This window comes from Arvicanthis niloticus, chromosome 9 (genome assembly GCF_011762505.2).
Source record: "Arvicanthis niloticus isolate mArvNil1 chromosome 9, mArvNil1.pat.X, whole genome shotgun sequence".
NCBI lineage: Eukaryota > Metazoa > Chordata > Mammalia > Rodentia > Muridae > Arvicanthis > Arvicanthis niloticus.
This window is the reverse complement of record NC_047666.1, coordinates 60210042-60232539: the sequence shown is the minus strand read 5'-3', so window position 1 is coordinate 60232539 and position 22498 is coordinate 60210042. Positions and strand designations below refer to the sequence as shown.

General features: G+C 44.7%; 1 protein-coding gene and 1 pseudogene across 4 annotated transcripts; both read left to right on the top strand.

Annotated features, from left to right (window-relative positions):
- LOC117715738 (alpha-2-macroglobulin-like protein 1) overlaps positions 1-989 on the top strand; it is a 67817-nt pseudogene extending 66828 nt beyond the window's left edge.
- On the top strand, positions 761-22467 carry Phc1 (polyhomeotic homolog 1). 4 transcript variants are annotated; one of them, XM_076940516.1, is made up of 15 exons: positions 761-1081; positions 3514-3671; positions 5237-5347; positions 6176-6256; positions 6887-7036; positions 7622-7777; positions 13892-14384; positions 16082-16884; positions 17430-17577; positions 18112-18323; positions 19182-19296; positions 19891-19999; positions 20168-20318; positions 20708-20939; positions 21586-22467. In XM_076940516.1, exons 1-15 carry the CDS (start codon positions 1045-1047, stop codon positions 21738-21740), a joined length of 3111 nt encoding a protein of 1036 aa, XP_076796631.1. In that variant the 5' UTR covers positions 761-1044; the 3' UTR covers positions 21741-22467. The 4 variants fall into 4 exon arrangements, with proteins under 4 accessions (XP_076796631.1, XP_076796633.1, XP_034367252.1 ...); XM_034511361.2 differs by having other exon boundaries at positions 763-985; XM_076940517.1 differs by lacking the exon at positions 761-1081 and adding an exon at positions 1097-2107.
- Positions 22468-22498: the final 31 nt, after the last annotated feature.

Here is a 22498-nt window from a genome sequence, read left to right as displayed (position 1 = left end):
GCACACAATCAACCCTGAAATCAGACTTAAATATTTTTCAAAGCAAGTTGCACCGGGTCCCTGCTTTTAAATGAATTGCAGCTTCTAACGGGTTCAGTTTCTGTGCGGCGTTGTTTCCCGCCTTCTTGGAGTTGAGGCGAGGGATTAAACAATCAGCATTCTCTCGCCGTTCCCTCAATCTCAAAGTTTTTCTTTTCTCCTCTTTCCTTCCCTTTGCTCTATTTCCTTGCACAGACCGTCCTTTCTCAAGCGTCTTTGCTCCGCTTCCTCCCTCTCTGCCTGCTGGTCCCTTTGATCCTTTCTTTCGAGCCCCTATTCCCAGAAGCTGCAGAAAATACCTTCTTTTTCCCCCCTTTCACGTCACTTCCCTCCCCTCTCCTATCTCCCTCTCTTCTCCGAGGTGAGTCCCCCTCTAGAGGCCAGCGCTCTTTTAGCTTCGTGCTTTCAGACGGCGAGCGGAATTCGGAGAGAAAGAAGGGGGGAAGAAAGGAGAAAGAGAGCCAGAGCCAGGGGAAAAAAAAAAAAAAAAAAAAAAAAAAAAAACCCACTCGGGCCTAAAGCGCGGAGGCCCGGGAGCAGCGTCGCCATGGCAACAGGCGCCGACAGGAAGCGAGGGACGCGCGCGAGGGCGGGCGCGGGGAGGGGGCGGGCCGGAGGAGGGGTCGGCTGCCCCGGAAGCACCTCCCCGCAGCCCCCTCCCCGCCTGCCCGCGGCCCCCCGGCCTCGGCCCCCACCCTCGCGGCGGGGCAGGAAGTGACAGGCCCGCGCGAGCCCCCGGCCTGGCGGAGCCGCGGCGCGGCCAGCACCCGGACGGCGGGAGGGGCGGGGAGCGGCGGCCGCGCCGGGCACCTCCCACCGCGCCTGGGCCCCCGCCCCTCCAGGAAGGGGAGGAGGCGGCGCGCCGCCGAGGCCGAGCGACCCCCCCTCCCCCGCCCCTGAGGTGGACGCCCCCCGCGAGGACTCGGGTGCGGAGCCGGGCGCGAAGGTAACCGGGCGGCCGCGGGCCGGGGAGGGGCCGCATCCCGGGGTCTCGGCGGCGCGGGGATGTTTCCTCAGCCACCTCGGCGTGTGCAACGCCCAGGTACCTCCCCCAGCCGCGCTCCTGCCTCCCGCTCTGCTGCGCTCTGCGGTGCTTCGGTGCTGCGCGTCCCGGTCTCCGTGCTTTGCGCTCGCTGTGTTCGGTGCTGTCTGTCCGTCACCTCGTTGCCTCTGACCGCTCGTCTTCTCATTCATTTCTCCCTTCCCGACTTTGGTCCTCCCATCCGAGCATGCTGTCTGCTCATCTCCCTGCCTCTCGCGCTTCGCCGGGCTCCGGGATCTCCCAGTTCCTCGACTTCTGTGTCGCCCCCCACCCTCCGCCTCCCCCTGCTTGCCTCCCTACTATTAGAATGTACATTTTCCTGCTTACCGAGTCCGTTCGTTTCGGGCACAGCACTGTATCCACCCCCTTCTCCCGGTGTGTTTGGTTTCTCTCTGGTTCTGTGAAGAACAAGAACCCCTGGGAGTCTTCCCGAGGCACCCCTCAACCCTTGCTTCTCACTCCATTCTTACTGCAACAGAGTTTTATACTCAAGGGTATTGACTTCTTCCAACACCTGACCCAATAGGCCCAGTAGTATGTCCACCTCAATATTACTTTCTAGTCCCTTCCTATCGGTGTGCATCTTCCCCAGTTGAATCCTTACACACCCACACCCAAATAGTGGTACCGTTTAGGATGGCCTTTCATTCCTCTCAGTTTTAATTATTAATTGAGTTTGCCACCTAAACGGTTTCGCTCTCTTCACTTTCTACATTGAATCTGGAACTCACAACATTCATAATTGAAAAGTGGGGATTTTAAGACATAGATTTGTGTGCCTTCGAGGTTTTTGATGGCAGTTTCCCTGGTGGAAAGACTTTAAATTGGCCCTTCTCTGTTTCACGATCTGGGGGAAATGAGGGCGGCATCGAATTGATGAACGTTTGTTATATAAGCCTCTATTGCAAGTAACAGGGTCTTACGTCTCTGAGTCCAGTGAGATAAGTCCAGTAATCTGTACAACTGTGCTGCCTCTAATCCTTACCCACTTTTTTTCCTTCACATGCTGATATTGAGGATTCATGGGTCTGTATCTGTTCAGTGCTTTGATATTTTGGCAAAAGATGTGGGGAGAAAGGTAGACTGAAATTGGTAGAATTCCCTCTCTGTACCTCTTCCATTATATTCTTGTGTGGAGTGGCATTTGTTCGTTCCTAAAATGGATAGAGTTCTCTGTGGACAGTTAGGTGATGTAGTGATGCCGGGAAGAGAATCGGGAGAAAAAGCAACTTTAACCACCAAGGCCAAGACTTTGACTTTTGCTTACTTGTTTGGGATGCATTCCTGAGATAAGTCCATTCATCTAATGAAACTAGAGATAGCCCGTAGCAGAAATTATGGTCGGACGTTTATATTCCCAAGCCAAATAGTGTTTGGGTGACCTGATATTTCTAGTAGCCTAGTGTTTCAAAAGTAAAGAATATACAGTGTAAGTTTAACGAAAGAACAAAAAATAAGGAGTAAAATGTTATTTTCATGCTGCTTTAGGAAAGTGTCTGTTTGCTTCTCTTGTTTCTTTTTCTTTTTTTATATGTATGTTTTTTTTAAAATTTATTTTTGCTAGTTTTAATGTAGCTGCCAGAGGGTAAATTCTCACACTTTAGTAAAGTTGAATCTTATTCTTTTAAGTTAGAATGCTACTTACTGTTACATACTTGGGAGTGTGTAACATGTTTACTTTGTTACCTTATTTGCTAATAGAGACACTGAATTATATAAGGAGAGGTAACAGTCCTGAGGCTTTAATTAGTAGCTTGGCGTGCAGCCAGTCAGCTACTTTGGGTATGTGGGCAGTAGGCTAGCTCCACTTCCATGACCTGTCCACTCTGTCTACCTCAGCAGTGTCTCAGGGTTCTCCTCCATGAAGTGAGGATAGGGAATGCTCACACCGGGTGACACTGCTTTGAAGACAGATTTTTGTTTTTATTGTTGTTGTTGTTCTGTGAAGAGTAAAAACTTTATACACAGAAGATCCTTGTTCGCTCTATTATAAAATGGGGACTATGCTATTTACCATACAGCACTGTAAAAAATAGCAGAGGTGAAGGGCCTGTGCTGGGCAAGGAAAGAAGGCAACTAGAGGCTTCACCGGGAATGCTGTCCATTGTTAGCGTGATAATGAGAGATGGAGATAAAAATAACAGCAAGGTTTGAATGGGTTGATTTTGAACTGTTGAGAAGTATTGGGGGACGAAAGGTGGCTTTAGTATTGTAGGATTGTGAGGTGCCTTGTTATAGTCTGGCCAGTTTTATTTAATGGTAGCCAGGAGGGGGGTATGTAAAGGTTCTGAAGTGAGCAAGATAGGATTGTGGATTTGGGAATTCTAAGACCTCAGAGGAAGATTCACTTACTGTGATTTTGAATAATAATGACATGAAATGACATTTTCCGCTCAAGGTGTAACTTTAACCTTTTACTGATTCCTGTCTAGGGCTTGAGTCAGAACGCCATTCTTGGGCACCCTGGAACGCTGTCATGGAAACGGAGAGCGAGCAGAACTCTAGCTCCACCAATGGAAGTTCCAGCTCAGGGGCCAGCTCTCGGCCCCAGATAGCACAGATGTCCCTGTATGAACGGCAAGCAGTGCAGGTGAGGCCCAGCTGAGAGGTCTGAGAGTATTGACTTGGGTTAGGCAAAGAGACAAGAAGATCTTCATCCTCAGATTCTTTCCAAGTAGATAAAGAATGAGCTTTCTTCCACTGCAGAATCTTAGCAGTTTACAAAGTTAGAGCAAGCACACCCAGAGTGAAATTTGGTCATTTTGTTTTGTTTTTAGCAATGTACCAAGTTCAAGGCCAGCATGGGCAACTTCGTGAGAACCTGTCTTGAAATAAAACTACAAAGAGATAGATCTGGAGAATGCAGTTCATTGATTTAATACAAAATTCTATAAACATGAATAAATAATAAGGATCAGTGTAGTAATTAGGTTTTAATTAACCATTTCTTTTCATTGTTTAAAAATATTTACTTAATGTGCGTGTGTGTGCGTGCGTGTGTGTGTGTGTGTGTGTGTGTGTGTGTGTTTATAGTGCTGTGTATGTGGAGGTCAGAGGACACTTACGGGTTTTGTTTATGCTGTGCAGTATATACAGGTGCTATTGGCCCCTGAGCTTCTGGTCACATCTCCTGTCTCCATCTGCTGTCTCATAAAGAGTGCTGGGATCATAGGTGTTTTCCACTACACCTGGCCTTTTGTTTTAAGTTGTTCTAAGACTTGAACTCAGGTCCTTACGGTTGTGCAACAGGTACTCTTCCCACAGAACTCTCTTTTCTGCTTCAGTTGTCAGGTTTTCAATTTTGGGCCTTATAAATTATTCTGAGTAATAGAAGTATCAATGACCTTTTTAGACATTTACTTTTGGACAAATAGCAAATTCTATACTTTAAATACCTGTTTGGAAATGAAACATTTTTCTTAAAAGACTGGTGGAAGATTATAATTATTAAAGAATAAGAACATAGCAAAATCCAGCTGACACTAAAATGATCACTGTCATTTTTATAACTAGCCATTGACATTATACAGTAGATATTTGGAAATGTCAGTTACTTGAGAGTGTTGCCTGGTAGAATTGTTCAGAAGTCACTGCTATTTTTTTGGTAGAATTGTTCAGACTGCATTTCTGCCATCTATCTCTAAACACTTAAGGATCTATATCTCTGTGCTAGTTACCTATGGCATATAGCTGTTTCCTTTCATTATTAGTTTGTGTATTTGTTTGAGACATGGCTTACTCTGTTTCCCTGGCTGCCTGGCACTCATCATCATTTTTCTGCTTTCACTTCCAAGTGCCAGGAATATAGGCATCCGCCTCCATGTCTAGCTTCTTTTCCTTATGTCAGTCAGTATCCCATTTATTTGTAGTTTGTCTAGATCTTGTGATATATTTTCAGGTCTTATTTTGAGAAGTAAAAGTTCGTATGCACTGGTTTGCTTTCCTTTCATGTGAGGACAGACCATATAATCAGTTGTCTCTGCTGTTTTAGATGGCTGAATAGACTACTGGATCCAACATTGTAAGGACAAATCAGATGCTGATGATGTCCGTCCTTTGTCTCCTATTGTTCCTCTCCTTCCTGAATCCCTTTGCAACAGGAACACACATAGGAGTTAGGAGTGATGCCTCTGAATATTGTATCCTGTCTTCTAGGCTCTGCAAGCACTGCAGCGGCAACCTAATGCAGCTCAGTATTTCCACCAGTTCATGCTCCAGCAGCAGCTCAGTAATGCCCAGCTGCATAGCCTGGCAGCTGTTCAGCAGGTGAGAGGTCAGCAGCCATCTGGGACAGGAGGGAGGGGTGAGGCACTGCAAGTTTAGGGTAGGGAGTAGTTTGGGCAAGCTGCATCCCACACCAAAGCCTTCCTTTGCCACCAGTACTCTTTGGAGAAAGGATGGTTCTTAGATTATGGGGTTGCAGTATCAACTGTGGGAGACTCTCTAGAGGTGGAATAGCTGTGTTGTAGACCTGTTCTGTCTAATATGTTAGCTACCGGCCATATGTAGCTATTGAGTACTTGAAATGTGGCTAGTTCAAATTGAGGTGACACTGAAATTTTAGAAGACGTCAGTTGACAAAAAGAAGGTAAGAACTCTCGATAATGTCTATGTCAGTTTAATGTTGCGCTGATTATATTTGGGGGCAGAGTTGGATCTCTGAGGTAAAAGCGTATACCTTAAATGGGTAAAACTCTGGTTTCAGTCGCATCTGCCATCCCTCCCCCAAATGATAATATTTGTTTTGTATGTATTATATTAAATAAGTTACTGAAAATTTCATCGTCCTGCTTAATACTTTTTAAGTCTACGTGGTAGCGAATGGCTCATTTGATGCTGTGTCAGACTAGTCTGCATTAGATTGTCAGTGACTGATGTGGGCTGAAGCCGGACTAGCAGAGTACAGGTTGCCTGTCTGCCCTGGTGTTCCCGGGTAGGCTTATGACATATCATGGGTAGTGATGTATTTATTTCATACTCCAACATACAGTCTCTCTGTTCTTATCTGAAATCTCTGTTTTGTTCTATGACTTAATGCTAGAAGACAGGGAGACACAGCCTTTTCATTGTTTCTCTTATACTTCCCTTGTACAGGCTACAATCGCTGCCAGTCGTCAGGCTAGCTCCCCAAACAGCAGCACTGCACAGCAGCAGACTGCCACCACCCAGGCCTCGGTGAGTGCCGCCTCTCCCTGAGGGTAGTGTCTGTCAGGGTCTGGTCTTTGCAGCTGATCTGGGAGGTTGATCCTGTCATCAGTGGGCATTTATTGCTCTTAAGTAGAGATTGGCAAAAAGAACAAAAAGGCCTATTTGAACCTATGTAGAAGTCCTGGTTTTCAGACTGACTTTCCTAGCTAGTCCATACTGGCCTCATACTTACAGGGATCCTCATGTCTCTTCCTCCTGAGTGCTGGTATTACAGACATGCACTACTATGTATGACCTATTATGCATGAGTCTTTAAATGGGCAGGCCTAAAGAAGGAAGGAGAAACTCTTGGAGAAGAAGAGATAAGAAACAAAATGTCGCTTTTCCAGAGAAAGAAAATCTGTTTCATTTCTTTACATTGCCTGCTCAAGTATTAAAATTGGTGATTGTGGGCTTGCTTTCTTTTTGATTGTCTGTTTGCTTTGGTACTATTTCAAAGTAGCTAGGATGAAGGTTTGGATGGAAGTTACTGTTTATTTCCCTTGACTTCATGAAAGTAACATCCTGTTCTTGATTGTTCCTCTCAAGTTGTCAGCGGTGTATTTTCTTTGCTTTCCCCTCAAGTCCTCAGCCCTGGTTCCTTTCTGTACTGTACAGATCAATTTGGCGACGACCTCAGCCGCTCAGCTCATCAGCCGATCCCAGAGTGTGAGCTCCCCCAGTGCTACCACCCTGACTCAGTCTGTGTTACTGGGGAACACCACTTCCCCACCTCTCAACCAGTCCCAGGCCCAGATGTATCTGCGGGTAAGTCATAGCCACAGCCACCATTTCCTAGGGGCATAGTTCATAATTTCTGTTTCCTGGCAAAGGGTGAAAGTATTTTTTTGGTGTTATCGAGGGAACCCAGGGCCTCATGCATACTAGGCAAGTGCTCAGCCCCTGGGCCATCCACATTTTAAGACAAGCCAATCTACTTCCCATGCCTTACGTAGGCTAGAACAAAATGCTTTTAGATAGCATTGAGATCCTCTGCTGGAAGATATGGCATTGATGTTTGCTAACCAGTGTTAGGTGTAGTCTAGTCTTTAAACGTGTGGCTTGGGTGCACACATTACAGGTATCTCTCAGCTAATCTATTTCTGTGTAGAGCTATGTGTTCTGAAATCCTTGCTGTCTAAATGTCTTTGATGTTGACTCTGTTATCATGTTATCATTCGTAGTCATCTGCACATTCTAGGTTTTCCTCTGGATGATTCCTCACGTTTGCAGAAGGAGAGGTTCTGGCTCAGCTGTCTAATACCTGCTGTTTTTTGTCTTGTGGTCCTTTCCTTCCATTTCTTCTGTCTTCTCTTTTCTTCTTTTTACTCTCCTTCCTCCTCTCCTCGCCAGCCACAGCTGGGCAACCTATTGCAGGTTAACCGGACCTTGGGCCGGAATGTGCCTCTAGCCTCCCAGCTCATCCTGATGCCTAATGGGGCAGTGGCTGCAGTCCAGCAGGAGGTGCCACCCGCTCAGTCTCCTGGAGTTCATGCAGATGCAGATCAGGTCAGTGGCACCACTTACTGTGGAGAAGCCCGGGAGCATGAAGGGGATGACCATAGGCAGGCCCCACACTTGGCCCCTTTATTGATTTTTATAATTTTTGTGTCTGTTTCAGCTTCCCTTTTCTCAACTCCTATAAATAAAAACTCCCTTAAAATATTTTGAGTTGATTTGAGCTAAAGCCGGAAGTAGAATCACTTGAAGTGATCCCTATGGATCTGGACGTCTTACAATACAAGTTGATTTTCAGGGCATCCTTTTGTCCTCTGCAGCTTAGTGTCTAATCCCCTCATAGGAATGTCACATGATGATAGGGATGTTGGAGGGAATTCTGTTTAAGTTAGATGTGAAGTAGGCCTGGCTGAGTTGCTGGTAGGATGTTTGGTTCCTTCTGCTCTTGACTTACTATAGTTCTCAACTTTCAGTCTCCTATTCCTGTTCATGTTCCTCAGTAAAGTCTTTCTTCCCATTGCTTTTTGTGACTTTTCCCCAAAATCCATATATTTTAATTTTAAACATGTATGAGATGTAAACTGGGGCCTTATAATGGTTGTCTCATTCATCTAGTCTGTCAAAAACTATATAATATATTGTGCTTGAATATGTGTTTAGAGTTTCAGAGCACTAAAGAGAGATGAGCCAAATATTCAAAGAGCTTATTAAGGGGACAGCAGTATTGTATTACATGCTGCTAACCCTAAGTAACCCCTCAGTTTCCAGAACAGGCTAGTTACTTTACCAGATACTTTAGTGGAGACTTAAGGGCTCGGCTGACTGATATGGAGTGAGGCGAGAACTGAAGAAGAGCAGATCTGAAGGCACCATTCATTTAAAGAAATCAGACCCCGGGGGAGTCTGGGTAGTAAGGACAGCAGGGCTCTGATGTGAATCTGCAGCAGAGCCTGTCATGCATACTGGGTTGATCTCCAGTTTTGTCAAAAAACAAAGAGACAATGAGCTTAATGGTGGAAGGTGCCTAATGGTAGAAGATGTCTGATGGTGGAAGATGTCTGATGGTGGAAGGTGTCTGATGGTGGAAGGTGTCTAATGGTGGAAGGTGTCTGATGGTGGAAGATGTCTAATGGTGGAAGGTGTCTGATGGTGGAAGATGTCTGATGGTGGAAGGAGACTAAAAGCCAAGGAAAGGAGGTTGTAGTTAATTTTATAGGCAGCCGGGCAGTGGTGGTGCCTCATACTCTAGAGGCAGGGCCAGGCAGATTTCTGTGAGTTTGAAGCCAGTCTGGTCAACAAAGAGAGTTCCAGGAGAGCCAGGGCTACACAGAAACCCTGTCTTGAAAAATCACTCCTCAAAACAACAATACCCCCCCCCCCAAAAAAAAAAAAAAAACCAACAAACTTTATAAATAGCAGAGATCATTATTACTGGCTATTAGACAAGAGATGAACAGAATAAGAAAAATTCTTCAGAAAGAATCAAAGGAACAAGTGCCTGCTAAAAGACTCTTGGGAACATCTAGCTATAAAATACCTTTGCAAGCCGTTCAAGCAGTAGAAGGCAAAGAGGAGGCTAGTTATGTTTTCATATCAGTTTTTTAGTCTAACCATCCATCCATCCATCCATCCATCCATCCATCCATCCATCCATCATCCATTCCTTGACACTCAGTATGATCATAGTGGCTACAATGTGCACCTGGTGTCTGGGTTAGGCCCCAGCTCTGCATTTAACTGTAATTTAGATCACCTTGGACATGTGATCTAAATTAAATTAGTCTTTCTACTATGATCTCTTCTTAGATAGAGTGTATGTATGGTGTGTTGTGAGGACTGATTGAGTTGATTATAAGTTCTTGTATCATATCTAGACTAAATGTTTAAGATTGTTAGCTGTTATTATTAGTTAACTATTATCACTATGTAGTTTTGGATGCTTAGGAAAGTCATGATACCTACATTTATGGAGATTGTGGACCTTTAAAGTACTATTAAGCAAACAGTTACCTAATTGGTATACTAATTGCGCCATTAGCAAGATTAAGGTATTCTAAGACTAAAGAAGGGAACTTAGTCTTGGGATGGGCTAGAACCAAGGAGGTGACATTTAAAATGGGCTTTAGAGAAGTTGTCCTTGCATGGTTGTGAGGAGATGCTGAATGCCTGGAGAACCTTTAGACCTCATCTCAAGATCTTAAAGAAGAGTTGGTTTGCTTGAGGACGTACAAGGTGGCTTATTTTCTTGGAGGACTAGACCATTGGAAGGAACCTCACCTCATGGATGGCTTGGGCTTTGTTTAGGATTGTAGGCCTTATATCAAGGATAATTAGGCAGCTTTAGAAAAGTATAAAGCTATAGAAAGGCTTTAGTATGAAAGTAACAGGGAGAGCCGTGTTGTATGTGTTCCTAGGGAAATGAATAATTTAATAGAGAGAGATGGTGTTTGGGTGCACAGCACTGAGGATGGAGGAGTCCATGGATAGGAGAGTAACAAGAGTTACCGAAGGTGGAGGAAACTGGTACAGAGTTTGGGGGACTGAAGGAGTGCCAGGTGGGAGGCCTGAAACGGCACTGTAGAGTGATGGGATGAGCACTGGAGAAGAATTAGGTTAGAGTTCAGTTTGGGACATGGCAAATTAGAGATGTTTTTGAGACATACATGAGGTACTGAGACAGCAGCCCTGGGTGTGATCCTTGAGTTTAGGAGAGCTAGCTTGGAGCTAAATGTGAAAACGGTAGACGTGAGTGACATATCTATGGAAGTTAAGGAAACAGTAACCATTGTAAAGAGAGCATATGGACTGAAGAGAACACATAGTAGAGTTCCGAGGGTTGGGATAAACCCCTGGAAAAGTTGAAGATGTTGGGGTGACTAAGGGAAGCAGGAAGAACAACAAAGAGAAGAGAGGAAAAACGTCTAGACTGTAGTAACATGAAGACAAAGGGACAGTTTCTTACTAGACTTGGTGTGGGTGTGGGTGTAAGGGTGGGAGCCACTCATTTCAGTGTAAAGAGGAAAACAAGAATGGATTTGTTAGTTTGGAGAGAGAACTACTTTAGAGGAGTTGGAGGGGGATTGGACTTGAAGGAATATTGAGTTTAAAGCCAAGGTGGAGAGTGTGAATGGGTACAATGGATGCACAATTATTAGTGGGGGAGGAGGGGGAGGGAGGAGGCTGGGGAAGGGAGAACAAGTAGGGAGAGGGGCACAGGCAGATCACACAGCCAGGAGAGGCTGATAGAGCCAGAGTAAGAGAGTTGTTAGGACAATCTTGAAAAGCAGGAGGACGAGGCTCTGAGCAGAGGATTGTCTTTGGTAGGAGGAAGGGGAGTGAGAGAAGGGTCTGGTAATGCAGGGTCTGGGGTCTTTATTGTTTCTGCAGAGGTAGACGGAGGGGAGCAGAGAGGGTAGCTGTGAGTGTAGGGAGAGTGGAAAAGTGCAATGGCCATTGCAGAAGAGAAGCTGAGGAACCAGGCTAGTTCTCCCTACTGAAGAGAGTTCTAGGCACCTCTGCAAAGCTGGCCTTCTCTCTCCCACTCTTCTGGATTCAAGTCCCTACTTCACCCGGCTGTACTGTTCTGGTTTTCTAAGTGGTTTTCCTGACTAGTCATGACTGCTTATTGTCTTCCATGTTTCTATCAAAGTGACTTTAACACAAACAAACCAACCAACCCTCAGGGATAGCCCAGGTAAAGTGTTCCTGGAAGTGTGAGGGCCTGAACTCAGTATTCACAACCCACATTAAGAACCAGAGCAGAGCATTACATAGGAATAGTGGTTGCTTGTAATTCCAACTGTGGTGGGACAGAAGCAGATGGATCCTGGGCTCCCTGGCCAGTTAGCCTAGTCCATCCAGTATGTAAGTTCCAGGACAATGAGGAACCTTGTCTCAGAAAAGGTGGTGCCTGAGGAATTGCACAGTGGCATCTTTTTATCTACATATGCATGTGTACACATGTGTCCTGTACCTGCATACACATGAGCACCTACATAGACGTGAACACTCACGTAGACACAAAGAAAATAAGAAAAGCATTTTGTTGCTGACTTTTTAAAAAATTATACCTCTAGTACACAAAATTTGATTGGCTCTAGTAGTCTGGTTTATTACCGTCTTACTATTGTTCCTCTCATGCTTCACTTTTTAAAAAATTAAGTTTTAAATAAAAATTCCTTATTTTTGTACTTGTGTGTGCCTGCATGAGTTTATGAAGCACATGCATGCAGGGCTGGGAGGTATAGGTTCTGGGAACTGAACGTGGGTGCTCTATAAGACCAGTAAGTGCCTTACTCTGAGCCATCTAGCCTTTTACTCAATTCTTACTAGAAGTAGCAAGCAGGCGGGGTGGAGCTCAGTGGTGAAGTGCTGGCCTTGTATGCAGAAGAGGTCCTGGTTGAATCCCCAGTGCTACAATCCAAAAACAATGTAAGAAACATTTTCTCACTGTGTCTGTCCTTACCCATGGTATTGAGTGCAGGTGCTGATTTCTAGGGTCATACTTCTCTTGGTCCCCTTTAAGATAGCTTTATTATCTCTTTATGTATTTCTAAAATTTACTTTGAAAATTAATTTTAATAGGAAATTCAAATGTATACACAAAATTTAATCTGTGTTTTTACCATTGAGTTTCAGTAATTACCAATGGGTAATTACTAGGCTCTTGCCCTGACTGTGGATTATTTGAAGCAGATTCTAGATACCATGTGTTTATATATAATATATAACATTATATGTAACAATGTGTAAACAGCATCATGTAATATAAATATTGTTATGTCTTTTGAAATATGTTTTATTTGTATTTAAATTTATAGGAAACTTAGCTATATGTAATCTTTCTGAGAATCCAGTTTCACTTGTGTTTTGCGACAGAACCTTGCTGTTGGTCAGACTAGCCTTAAATAGTGGTCTTGTTTTCCTCTGGCCTCGGCCTCAGTCACATGGACAGCAGCAGCGTGCCTCTGCACCTGGCCTGAGAATGCTTTCTTCATAGCATATTGTCAAGATACTTTTGTTTTCTAGTCATTATTTATAATTTTAATTTTTGTGTAATATTCTGTTGTTCGAATATAGTCCTCTTCTGTGGCTGTTGGTTTGGGTTGTTACTCTGCATGGTCCATCTGCCGTGTGCAGTGTCTCTTGTGCAGTTCTAGTGTGGATGTGTGGGTGTGTAAACATCTGGACAGTCATCATTAGGGTATGCTGACAACAGTCATCATTAAGATGTAGTGACAATTTTTCCTTCACAATATTTTTAAGAAATGAGCGCAGCTACACACTTTATTGTGTTTGTTCTGATTATTATTAATATTGATTGTGATAGTATTCTGATTAATAGAATTAACCAGGTAGCTGTTTTTCTCTCCTTTTGTGTTCATGGCACGCAGCCCTGTTATATTCTGGGACTGTTGATAATAAACAAGACAGATTAAATTTGCTGTTTGTAAGTTACAATTCAGACTGTTTATTGTAACACTCCAGACCCCTAGTGACCTAGCAGAGGGCCTTTGTATCTCCCTAGCCACAGCTGCCTTTCTTGTTTCTTATTTTTCTGTTCCCTGTAACTCAACACAATGAAGTGTTTATATTAAAACATGACATTATGTTTTGGTTCTATGGCTTAGGTATGCCTTTGGGTCTTTCCCTGTGCACCCTCTGAGCCTTGGGACAGACATCATCTGTTTTAGACTTTGGCCTCCCAGTCAGAGTTGATTTTATGTTCTTCTGTAAAGTTGGTCATATTCATGTGTATATTACTGGGTTATCCTTGCTGATTCTCTACTCTAACAAACCGTGCAGCAGGAGCATTTAACTCTTGCTTTCCACTATCCAAGCCAGTACCTGAAGTGTGGTAGGGATTCCATAGATTCTGAGTATGAGAAAAGAAAAAGTCAGAGATATATTTTGAAAGAATTTTGTTGAAATTTGATGATAGACTTGATTGTACATGACAATGTGTTTACAAAGAAGCTCTTTGAAAGACTGGAAAGATCTAATTGGTGTAGAAGTCAGGGCTCCATCAGGTGGACCATGGAGTGTTACGGCGTAAGTAAGTTTTCTTACTTATAAGTCAGTTGCAGGAATCTACACATACACACACACACACACACACACACACACACACACACACACACACACGTATATATTAATATCTTCCAGGTGCAGAACTTGGCAGTGAGGAACCAACAGGCCTCAGCTCAAGGACCCCAAATGCCAGGCTCCACTCAGAAGGCCATCTCTGCTGGAGCATCTCCTGTTTCTGGCCTCTCCCAGGCTTCTAGCCAGGCCCTAGCTGTGGCACAGGCTTCTTCTGGGGCCTCAGGCCAGTCACTCAACCTTAGTCACACTGGTGGAGGCAGTGGGAATGGCCTCCCAGGCACCGCGGGTCCAGGTGGAGGTGGCCAGGCGCCTGGGGGCTTGGGTCAGTTGCCTTCTTCAGGACTGGCTGGTGGAAGCTGTCCCCGGAAGGGCACAGGAGTGGTGCAGCCCTTACCTGCAGCTCAAACAGTGACTGTGAGCCAGGGAAGCCAGACAGAGGCAGAAAATGCAGCGGCCAAGAAGGCAGAAGCAGATGGGAGTGGCCAGCAGAGCGTGGGCATGAACCTGACTCGGACAGCCACACCTGCCCCCAGCCAGACGCTTATTAGCTCAGGTAAGGTGTCACCTTTCATGATGATGTCATTAATTTCTAAGAAGTAATTTGAAATATTTAGAGCAGCCTCACACACATACAAACACTTAAAAAAAACCAACCAACCAACCAACCAACCAACCAACCAACCAACCAACCAAAAAAATACAAACCTGTAGGATATGGAATGGCAGAAGAAAAGAAAATCTTGTCAGTCCTGAACATGCTATCTCTGAGACAGGAGAGTGAATGGATGAAGATCTTAGTCTGCTCTAAGCAGCAAACTACTTATAAAGTATTTGGTGGTTTTTTTTTTTTTTTCAGTTTATTCATTTCTCTCAATTCTGATGGAATTGACAAATGTGCTAGAGATACATCTTTGAAAGGCAGATTTCCTGGTCTTGTGTTACATATGGTACTGAATAAAGAATGAATTCTCTCCTTTTCAGTAGGTAGTTCATGTAGCTATAGTGTAAGTACCTAAGGACACAAAAGACAGCAAGTGGAGCTGTGGCTTAGTGTGGTTGACTTGTGGTTGTTTGTATCAGTGATAAGGACAAACTTGAATTAATAATAACAATAACCCTAGTTTGTATTTGCTTTGAGACTGGGTCAAATATAGCCTTTGTCTATACGTGGTAATGTTGGATTTTTGTTTGTTTGTTTCCACCATGCTAATTAATCATTGATGTAATTGAATAATTTCATCACAAAAATTACCACTATTAGATACTTACATACCTTAGCTTTTCTGTTCCCAAAGAGCTTTCAGAACACATGCATTGTGTGTTGTTTGGACAGTCTGGTAACATGCAGGGCAGAGACTGTCAACTCCAGTTTGTACCAGAGGAGACAGTGGTCAGAGCCTCTATCTGCCTTTAAGACTTTTTAGGTGGTGACTTAATGTGATGAACTTTAAAAATGGAGGCATCAGAGAGGACGGTGATAACTTTAACTCTGGGTATTTATTCTGTTGGTAAATATTAAATACATCTTATATATTAAACACCAGAATGAGTTCTAAGGATATCAAAGTGACTAAACATGAATTCAACCTTGAGATAATGAAGGAAGGAGTCAACTGTTCTTTGCAGAGTGGAAGGGTAGGGTGGTTATAGCAAAATAAAGAACAGAAATGACTGAAGATTACTGCTGATTTAGGGGGCTACACTGCAGTCATCGCCTCCTTCCTTTCTTCCTTTCTTTCTCTCTCTCTCTTTCTCCCTCCCTCCTCCTCTTTCTTTCTTTCTTTCTTTCTTTCTTTCTTTCTTTCTTTCTTTCTTTCTTTCTTTCTTTCTTTGATATTTGGGGTGAATCTAGGCTTTGAACATGCTGAACCAAGTTTCTATCACAGAGCTACACCTAGTCCTGTCTTTTTAACTTTGTAGTTTGAGAAACAGTTCACTGAGTTGCTCAGGCAGACCTTGACTTGCCTGAGGACTCCTGAGTACTTGAGCTTCCAGGCTGCGCCCTTTATTTTAGCCTTGAGATCTTTGTCCTGGAGGTAGTCAGTAATATCTGACTCAAGAGAAGAGAGTGTGAATAAAGGGATGTTCAAGCTCCAGGCAGGCTAGATTTCCATTCACTGTCATGAGATTTTCATTCATTGAGTCTTACCTTAGATATAATTTACAGAGATGCTTTTGTTCTAATTTATAAGGAGTATTATTGTCTGCTTCTTTAATTCTTTGTCCCATCCTGGCTTGCTTCACACATAGCTACATACACACAGATCCAGCCCCATTCACTGATTCAGCAACAGCAGCAGATTCATCTCCAGCAGAAGCAAGTGGTGATCCAGCAGCAGATTGCCATCCACCACCAGCAACAGTTCCAACACCGCCAGTCCCAGCTGCTTCACACAGCTACACACCTCCAGTTGGCTCAGCAGCAGCAGCAACAGCAGCAGCAGCAGCAGCAGCAGCAGCAACAACAACAACAGCAGCAGCAAGCAACAACCCTCACTGCCCCTCAGCCACCCCAGGTCCCACCTACTCAGCAGGTCCCACCTTCCCAATCGCAACAGCAAGCCCAGACTCTGGTGGTCCAACCCATGCTTCAGTCTTCTCCCCTATCTCTTCCACCTGAACCAACCCCCAAACCACCCATTCCCATTCAGTCCAAACCTCCTGTAGCTCCTATCAAACCTCCTCAACTAGGAGCTGCTAAGATGTCAGCTACACAGCAGCCACCACCACATATCCCTGTGCAAGTTGTCGGTACTCGGCAGCCAGGTACAGCCCAGGCACAGGCTTTGGGATTAGCACAGCTGACAGCTGCTGTACCTACTTCCCGGGGAATGCCAGGGGCAGTCCAGCCTGGCCAGGCCCATCTGGCCTCCTCGCCACCTTCATCACAGGCTCCTGGTGCACTTCAAGAATGTCCTCCTGCATTGGCCACTGGGATGACTCTTGCTCCTGTGCAGGGAACAGCACATGTGGTAAAGGGTGGGCCTACAGCCTCCTCTCCTGTTGTGGCCCAGGTTCCTGCTGCTTTCTACATGCAGTCGGTGCACCTGCCGGTGAGTGATGCTTGGTCATTTTGAAGGTATTACATCAACATCTTAGTGGGCTTGGGACTGAGTGGAAATAGCACTTAGTTTAATAGGAGAATGAAGAGTTGGGAAGGCGAATGATGGCATGCATGTGCTCTCTTTTTAAAAGGGTGAGATGTTTATATATATATACATACACACATATATATACGTATATATGTATATATGTATATATATATGTATATGTATTTATATATAAAATGTTTAAACTTCAAATTCCTAAGTTACTCTCTTGGGGTGTTTATATATACGCTGATACCGTCAAGAGCTCTTTAACTAGATCCAGCTTTATAAAGCCAACAGTTCTTAGTTGGTCTAAAATGAGTCTTTCAGTCCCCTAGCCAGGACTTAGTGATGACTTTCTTGTCCTGATGCAGAAGTTACACATATTGGGGTGACTAAGAAGTTTAGTGTATCAAAGGAAGTAAACAGATTTGGGCATCTGGAACCGCAGTTAAAGTTTTTCTTTCACACCCAAATCCTAGCTACTTTCTTAGTTATTCCTCTTCTAGGGTAAAGCCCAGACCTTGGCTGTGAAACGCAAAGCGGAGTCTGAGGAGGAGAGAGATGACCTCTCCGCTTTGGGCTCTGTGCTTCCTACAAAGGCCTCACCAGCAGCAGACAGCCCGAAGGTAATAGAGGAGAAGAACAGTCTTGGAGGTGAGTAGCAACTTCTAAAAGCTTACTGGTGCCAGAAAAACAAACAAGTATTTCAGTGAGTCAAAAGATAAGTCTAATTTAGTAAAAAAAAATGGGCCAGAACTTGGTGAGCAATAAACAAATACAGACAAGGGGCTGGAGAGATGGCTCAGAAATTAAGAGCACTGACTGCTCTTCTAGAGGTCCTGAGTTCAACTCCCGGCAACCACATGATGGCTCACAACCATATGCAATGGGATCTGATACTCTCTTCTGGTGTGTCTGAAGACAGCGACAGTGTACTCACATACATAAAATAAACTTTCTCTCTCTCTCTCTCTCTCTCTCTCTCTCTCTCTCTCTCTCTCTCTCTCTCTCTCTCTTTCTTTGTTTCTTTCAAACCCAAAAAGCCAGAAACAAAAACAAAAACCCAAATATAGACACATGGGCTTCGTGGTGACTGATGGGAGAGAAGAGCCTGTTGTGGAGCATCAGGCTTGGTAATGGGCGAGTCAGCTGTGTCATCTACATGCTCCTTCTGTGTTTGTTTTTCAGAGAAAGCAGAACCGTTGGCCAGTTTGAATGCTAACCCTCCGAACAGTGATCTAGTAGCCTTGGCCCCCACCCAGTCAGCACCACCACCTACTCTGGCCTTGGTGTCCAGACAGATGGGTGACTCAAAACCCCCACAGGCCATTGTGAAGCCCCAGATTCTCACACACATCATCGAAGGCTTTGTTATCCAGGAAGGAGCTGAGCCTTTCCCGGTGAGGGCAGGGCCTGCCTGGAAGTGGGACTGGGAAGGGAGAGGTGATCTCATTTTTTTTTTTTTTTTCTTTTTCTTTTCCTCACATTCCTCTAAAAGAAGGAAAGTGCAGAACTGTTTCATCATTAGAGAATGGTTCATTACGCTGCTTACTTAGAGGGTGAGGGACACAAGTGAAAATACTGAGAACAGAAGAAAAGGTAGCTTTTAAAACTATAGTGTTTGGTTGACTCTGTTAGGTCGCTTTGTAATGAAGGAAACCAGGAGCAAAACCCAGTGATCTTGACTCTTGCATTCATTGCAGCTTTGTGGAGGAAAGGTCATGCATGATATGGGGGGGTTAGTGTAAGAACCTAATTCTCCAGTGACTTAGATGGAAAAAGCCAGCTAGAGGCCTTTGTCTGCCGTCTTGAAAGGTCCTGGGGCTGGAGAGATGCCTCAGCAGTTAAATGAATATATTGTTCTTTCCGATGACCTGAGTTGCGTTCCTAGCACCCATGTCACCAATTGTACCAACTCTAGCACTTGAGTGTCTGACTCTAGGCATGGCGCACACTTTTAATTTGATCCCTTAGGTGGCAGAAGAGCAGCCAGATCTCTGAATTCAAGGCCAGCCTGGTCTACATAGCAACTTCCAGGATAGCTAGGGCCATATAATTAGACTGTACCTCAACCCCTGCCCCCCCTACCCACACCTCCTTAAAAAAAAAAAAAAGAAACCAAGAAAATAATGAGATTCCCTTAGAGGCATATTTGGTCATCAACTCAGAGCTTATCCCAGCAGGGACAAGGAGACTATAAAAGGCTATAGAGGGCAGAAAGGGATTATGCTGCCTTAACTGCTCTTTCTCTGGGACAGGTGGGATGTTCTCAGTTCCTGAAAGAAACCGAGAAGCCACTACAGGCTGGCCTTCCAACAGGGCTGAATGAGAGTCAGTCAAGTGGCCCTTTGGGAGGCGACAGCCCCTCTGTAGGTAAGTGTAGGATGCTCATGGCGATACTTGATGGGTGTGAGGATTGAGCCCAGGGTGTAGCACACACTGTGTAAGTTCTACAAGTGACCAGCATCCCTAGATTTCATCCTGTAGAGACAAAGGCTCATCATAGCCCAGACTGAGCTTTAAGTTGAAACCCTTCTAAGTCTGCGGATTTATATGCATGGGCCCCCACACCCACTACCCACATTTCCACACACACCCAGTCAGTCCTTGTTTATTTAAAGGAAGAATTTAAGTAAGGTCATTCTATGCACTGCTGAGTATGTGGAACCATACAAAAGAAGGAACTTTACCAAGTAAAAGGAATGGGGGGCTTAGTTTATACCGGTTAAGGCTATAGTCACCTTCTTGCCTCCATTCCCTATGTGCTGGGGTTATAGGCCTGTACTCATGTTTCAGTCCATATACTTCTTGAGAGTCAAACCTTTAAGGTGTTTGCTGTTAGGGATTTTCAGTTACACTGTGTAGATCTTTGCAGAAAACTCTGAGGAAAATTAGTACTGAGCTATGGACCTAATAAATGAGGGGCAGCAGAAACCTGTGGTGAGTCAAGAATGCCTTGTTTTTCAGAGTTAGATAAGAAGGCAAATCTCCTCAAGTGTGAGTACTGTGGGAAGTACGCCCCAGCAGAGCAGTTTCGAGGCTCTAAGAGGTTCTGCTCCATGACGTGTGCAAAGAGGTACTGTGGCTACCAGCCAGCTCACCTTCATGGGGTTTCCCACTGAATGCTGTCCCTTCTCATAGCCGATATTTTATATATACCTCTTTGCTTTTCCTTCTGTTCATCAAGTTAGTATGTCATTCCTACAGCACTGTGACAGCAATCTTGTATGTCCCTCATCTGTAGGTACAATGTGAGCTGTAGCCACCAGTTCCGCTTGAAGAGGAAAAAAATGAAAGAGTTTCAGGAAGCCAGCTATGCACGCGTTCGGAGGCGTGGACCCCGCCGCAGCTCCTCTGACATTGCTCGTGCTAAGATCCAGGGCAAGCGCCATCGGGTGAGCTGCTATTGCAGAGCCAGCTAGCGTGTAAAATGCCCCCTCCCCCGGAGTTCCTTTCCTGAGGTAAAAGCCCTGGATACAGAACTCTGAGAACTCTAGTTTGACACTGACTTTATTGATCCATATTGTAAGCGGCTCTGTCCTGTCTCCTTTCACCTGACTACAAGTTTGTGTAACCATGAGTCCGTTACTACACTTGAAAGAATTCAGGGGACACTCCGCGAGTTCACACTTGAATGGTGCTTCAGAGTAGTTGTGCATCAGCAAGTGAAGTACAGCTTTAGCTGACCTGTTCAGACAAAGCTTTTCTGTAGCCTGCTGTAGTTGGGGAGAGAAGGAACTCATGGTGCTGTTCTTACTGGCCTGTTTTGCTATCTCCTCTCAAGGGTCAAGAGGACTCTAGCCGGGGCTCAGATAATTCCAGCTATGATGAAGCACTCTCCCCAACATCTCCTGGGTCACTGCCAGTAAGAGCTGGGCACGGAGAACGAGATCTAGGAAACACCATAACAACCCCATCCACACCAGAGTTACAGGGCATCAATCCTATGTTCTTGTCCAGTAACGCTAGCCAGTGGAGCGTCGAGGAGGTCTGCGAGTTTATCGCTTCTCTGCAAGGTACTGGGGGAGGTGGTGGACCTGGGTCTGCGGAAGGGCCACATTTTCCCTAGGTCATCCAACCAGGCTGACTTAGAAGCTGCTGGGCTGTCTGGCACTTTCTCAGTCCTATAGTGTAGCTTACTAATTACCTCCTCAGTCGACACCATTGATCAGTGTCCACAGTTCTTTGGTATGTTTTTACTTTGAATTAACCATATTTCTCACTTGGAGTTTTTGGATGATGTCTCTATTTGGTGTGAGTAACTGAGTATACATGACTTCCAGAGGAGTCCATTAGGAAAGACCTCTGACTTTGTCCAAGGCAGGACTGTCCCCATTAAACACCATTGTTCTTTGGTATTTGTCCCTCTGTGAAAATGCTGGAAAAGTTGTTCATCTTTTAACTAGTGTTAAAGAAACCATGAGTATAGCTTTTATCTTTTTGAGTTTTGAGGTTACTTTTTTGATGAACTTGTTGCTTGCTTGATGGTATATGGAGTAGCTTGCAGCTCTGATCTCACTTGCGTTCAGAGCTTGCTTCAGACCTTTCTACTACTGAAGTGAGGACAGTGTTTTGGATAGCCATCACTAGGCCTGTTTTAGTTTCTTTCCGTCTTTTGATGCTACCATGCAGTTTCACATGGGTTCCCACCTTTTCTTTTAGGCTGCCAAGAGATTGCAGAAGAGTTTCGTTCCCAGGAGATTGATGGACAGGCCCTTTTATTACTTAAAGAAGAACATCTTATGAGTGCCATGAACATCAAATTAGGTCCTGCTCTTAAGATTTGTGCCAAGATCAATGTCCTCAAGGAGACTTAAGTGACCTTCTGCACAACTCAGCCTAAGGCGGACGCCCAACTGTTGCGATTATAGCCTGGGAAGAGCTGTTCCTTGTGTGACCTGTGGGGTTTGGAGGCAGAACTGCAAGGATTGGTTGCTGGTGCTACACAGTGGCAGCTTTGACACTCTCTGGGTTTCACTTAAACAACAAAAACCTCTCACTATTCACACCTGCCCTAATCCAATTTTTAAGCAGGCAGACTAGTGACTAACTGCTCAGCCTTATCCTGGAGTGGACTAGCCAGCATCTCACTTCCCCAAGGAGGAATGTCTTGTATGGTAAAGCAAGGAAATGGGTGAAATGTAGGTTTGCCTCCCCAATGGGAGCGGTCAGCTGTCCTAGCTTATGACATGAGTAGCAGACTTGGCACTCTCCTGGAGTCTCCTTGTGGCTATAGCTCAGTTTTCTTTTATTGTTTTCTCCCTTAATACTCCTGAATATTTCTTTGGCATCCATGGCAGGGTCACCAGCCATTGGAGACACACTTGGTTGGTATCTGCTTTGCTGCAGAGACAAACAGTGTTTGGCAGGTGTGTGGCTGTTGTCATCTTCAACCCTTTCTTTTCCATTCCGACTCCGCTGTCCTAGCTTTACACACAGGAGTGTGTGGGGCTGAGGTCAGGATTCTAAGCACCTGCCTTAGGCACTGTTCCTTATTAAACAAAATATTAAATATTTTTTTCCTCAGTAAAAGGATGAAAATTCGTCTCCATTGTCTTACTGAATTGCAGTTTTC

Coding starts and splice junctions, on each gene's coding strand:
- Phc1 (XM_076940516.1), top strand. CDS start 1,045: ATGTTTCCTCAGCCACCTCGGCGTGTGCAACGCCCAG. Junction 19,297..19,890: donor AGGCGACAGCCCCTCTGTAG/GTAAGTGTAGGA, acceptor CTTGTTTTTCAG/AGTTAGATAAGAAGGCAAAT. Junction 20,000..20,167: donor TCCATGACGTGTGCAAAGAG/GTACTGTGGCTA, acceptor CCTCATCTGTAG/GTACAATGTGAGCTGTAGCC.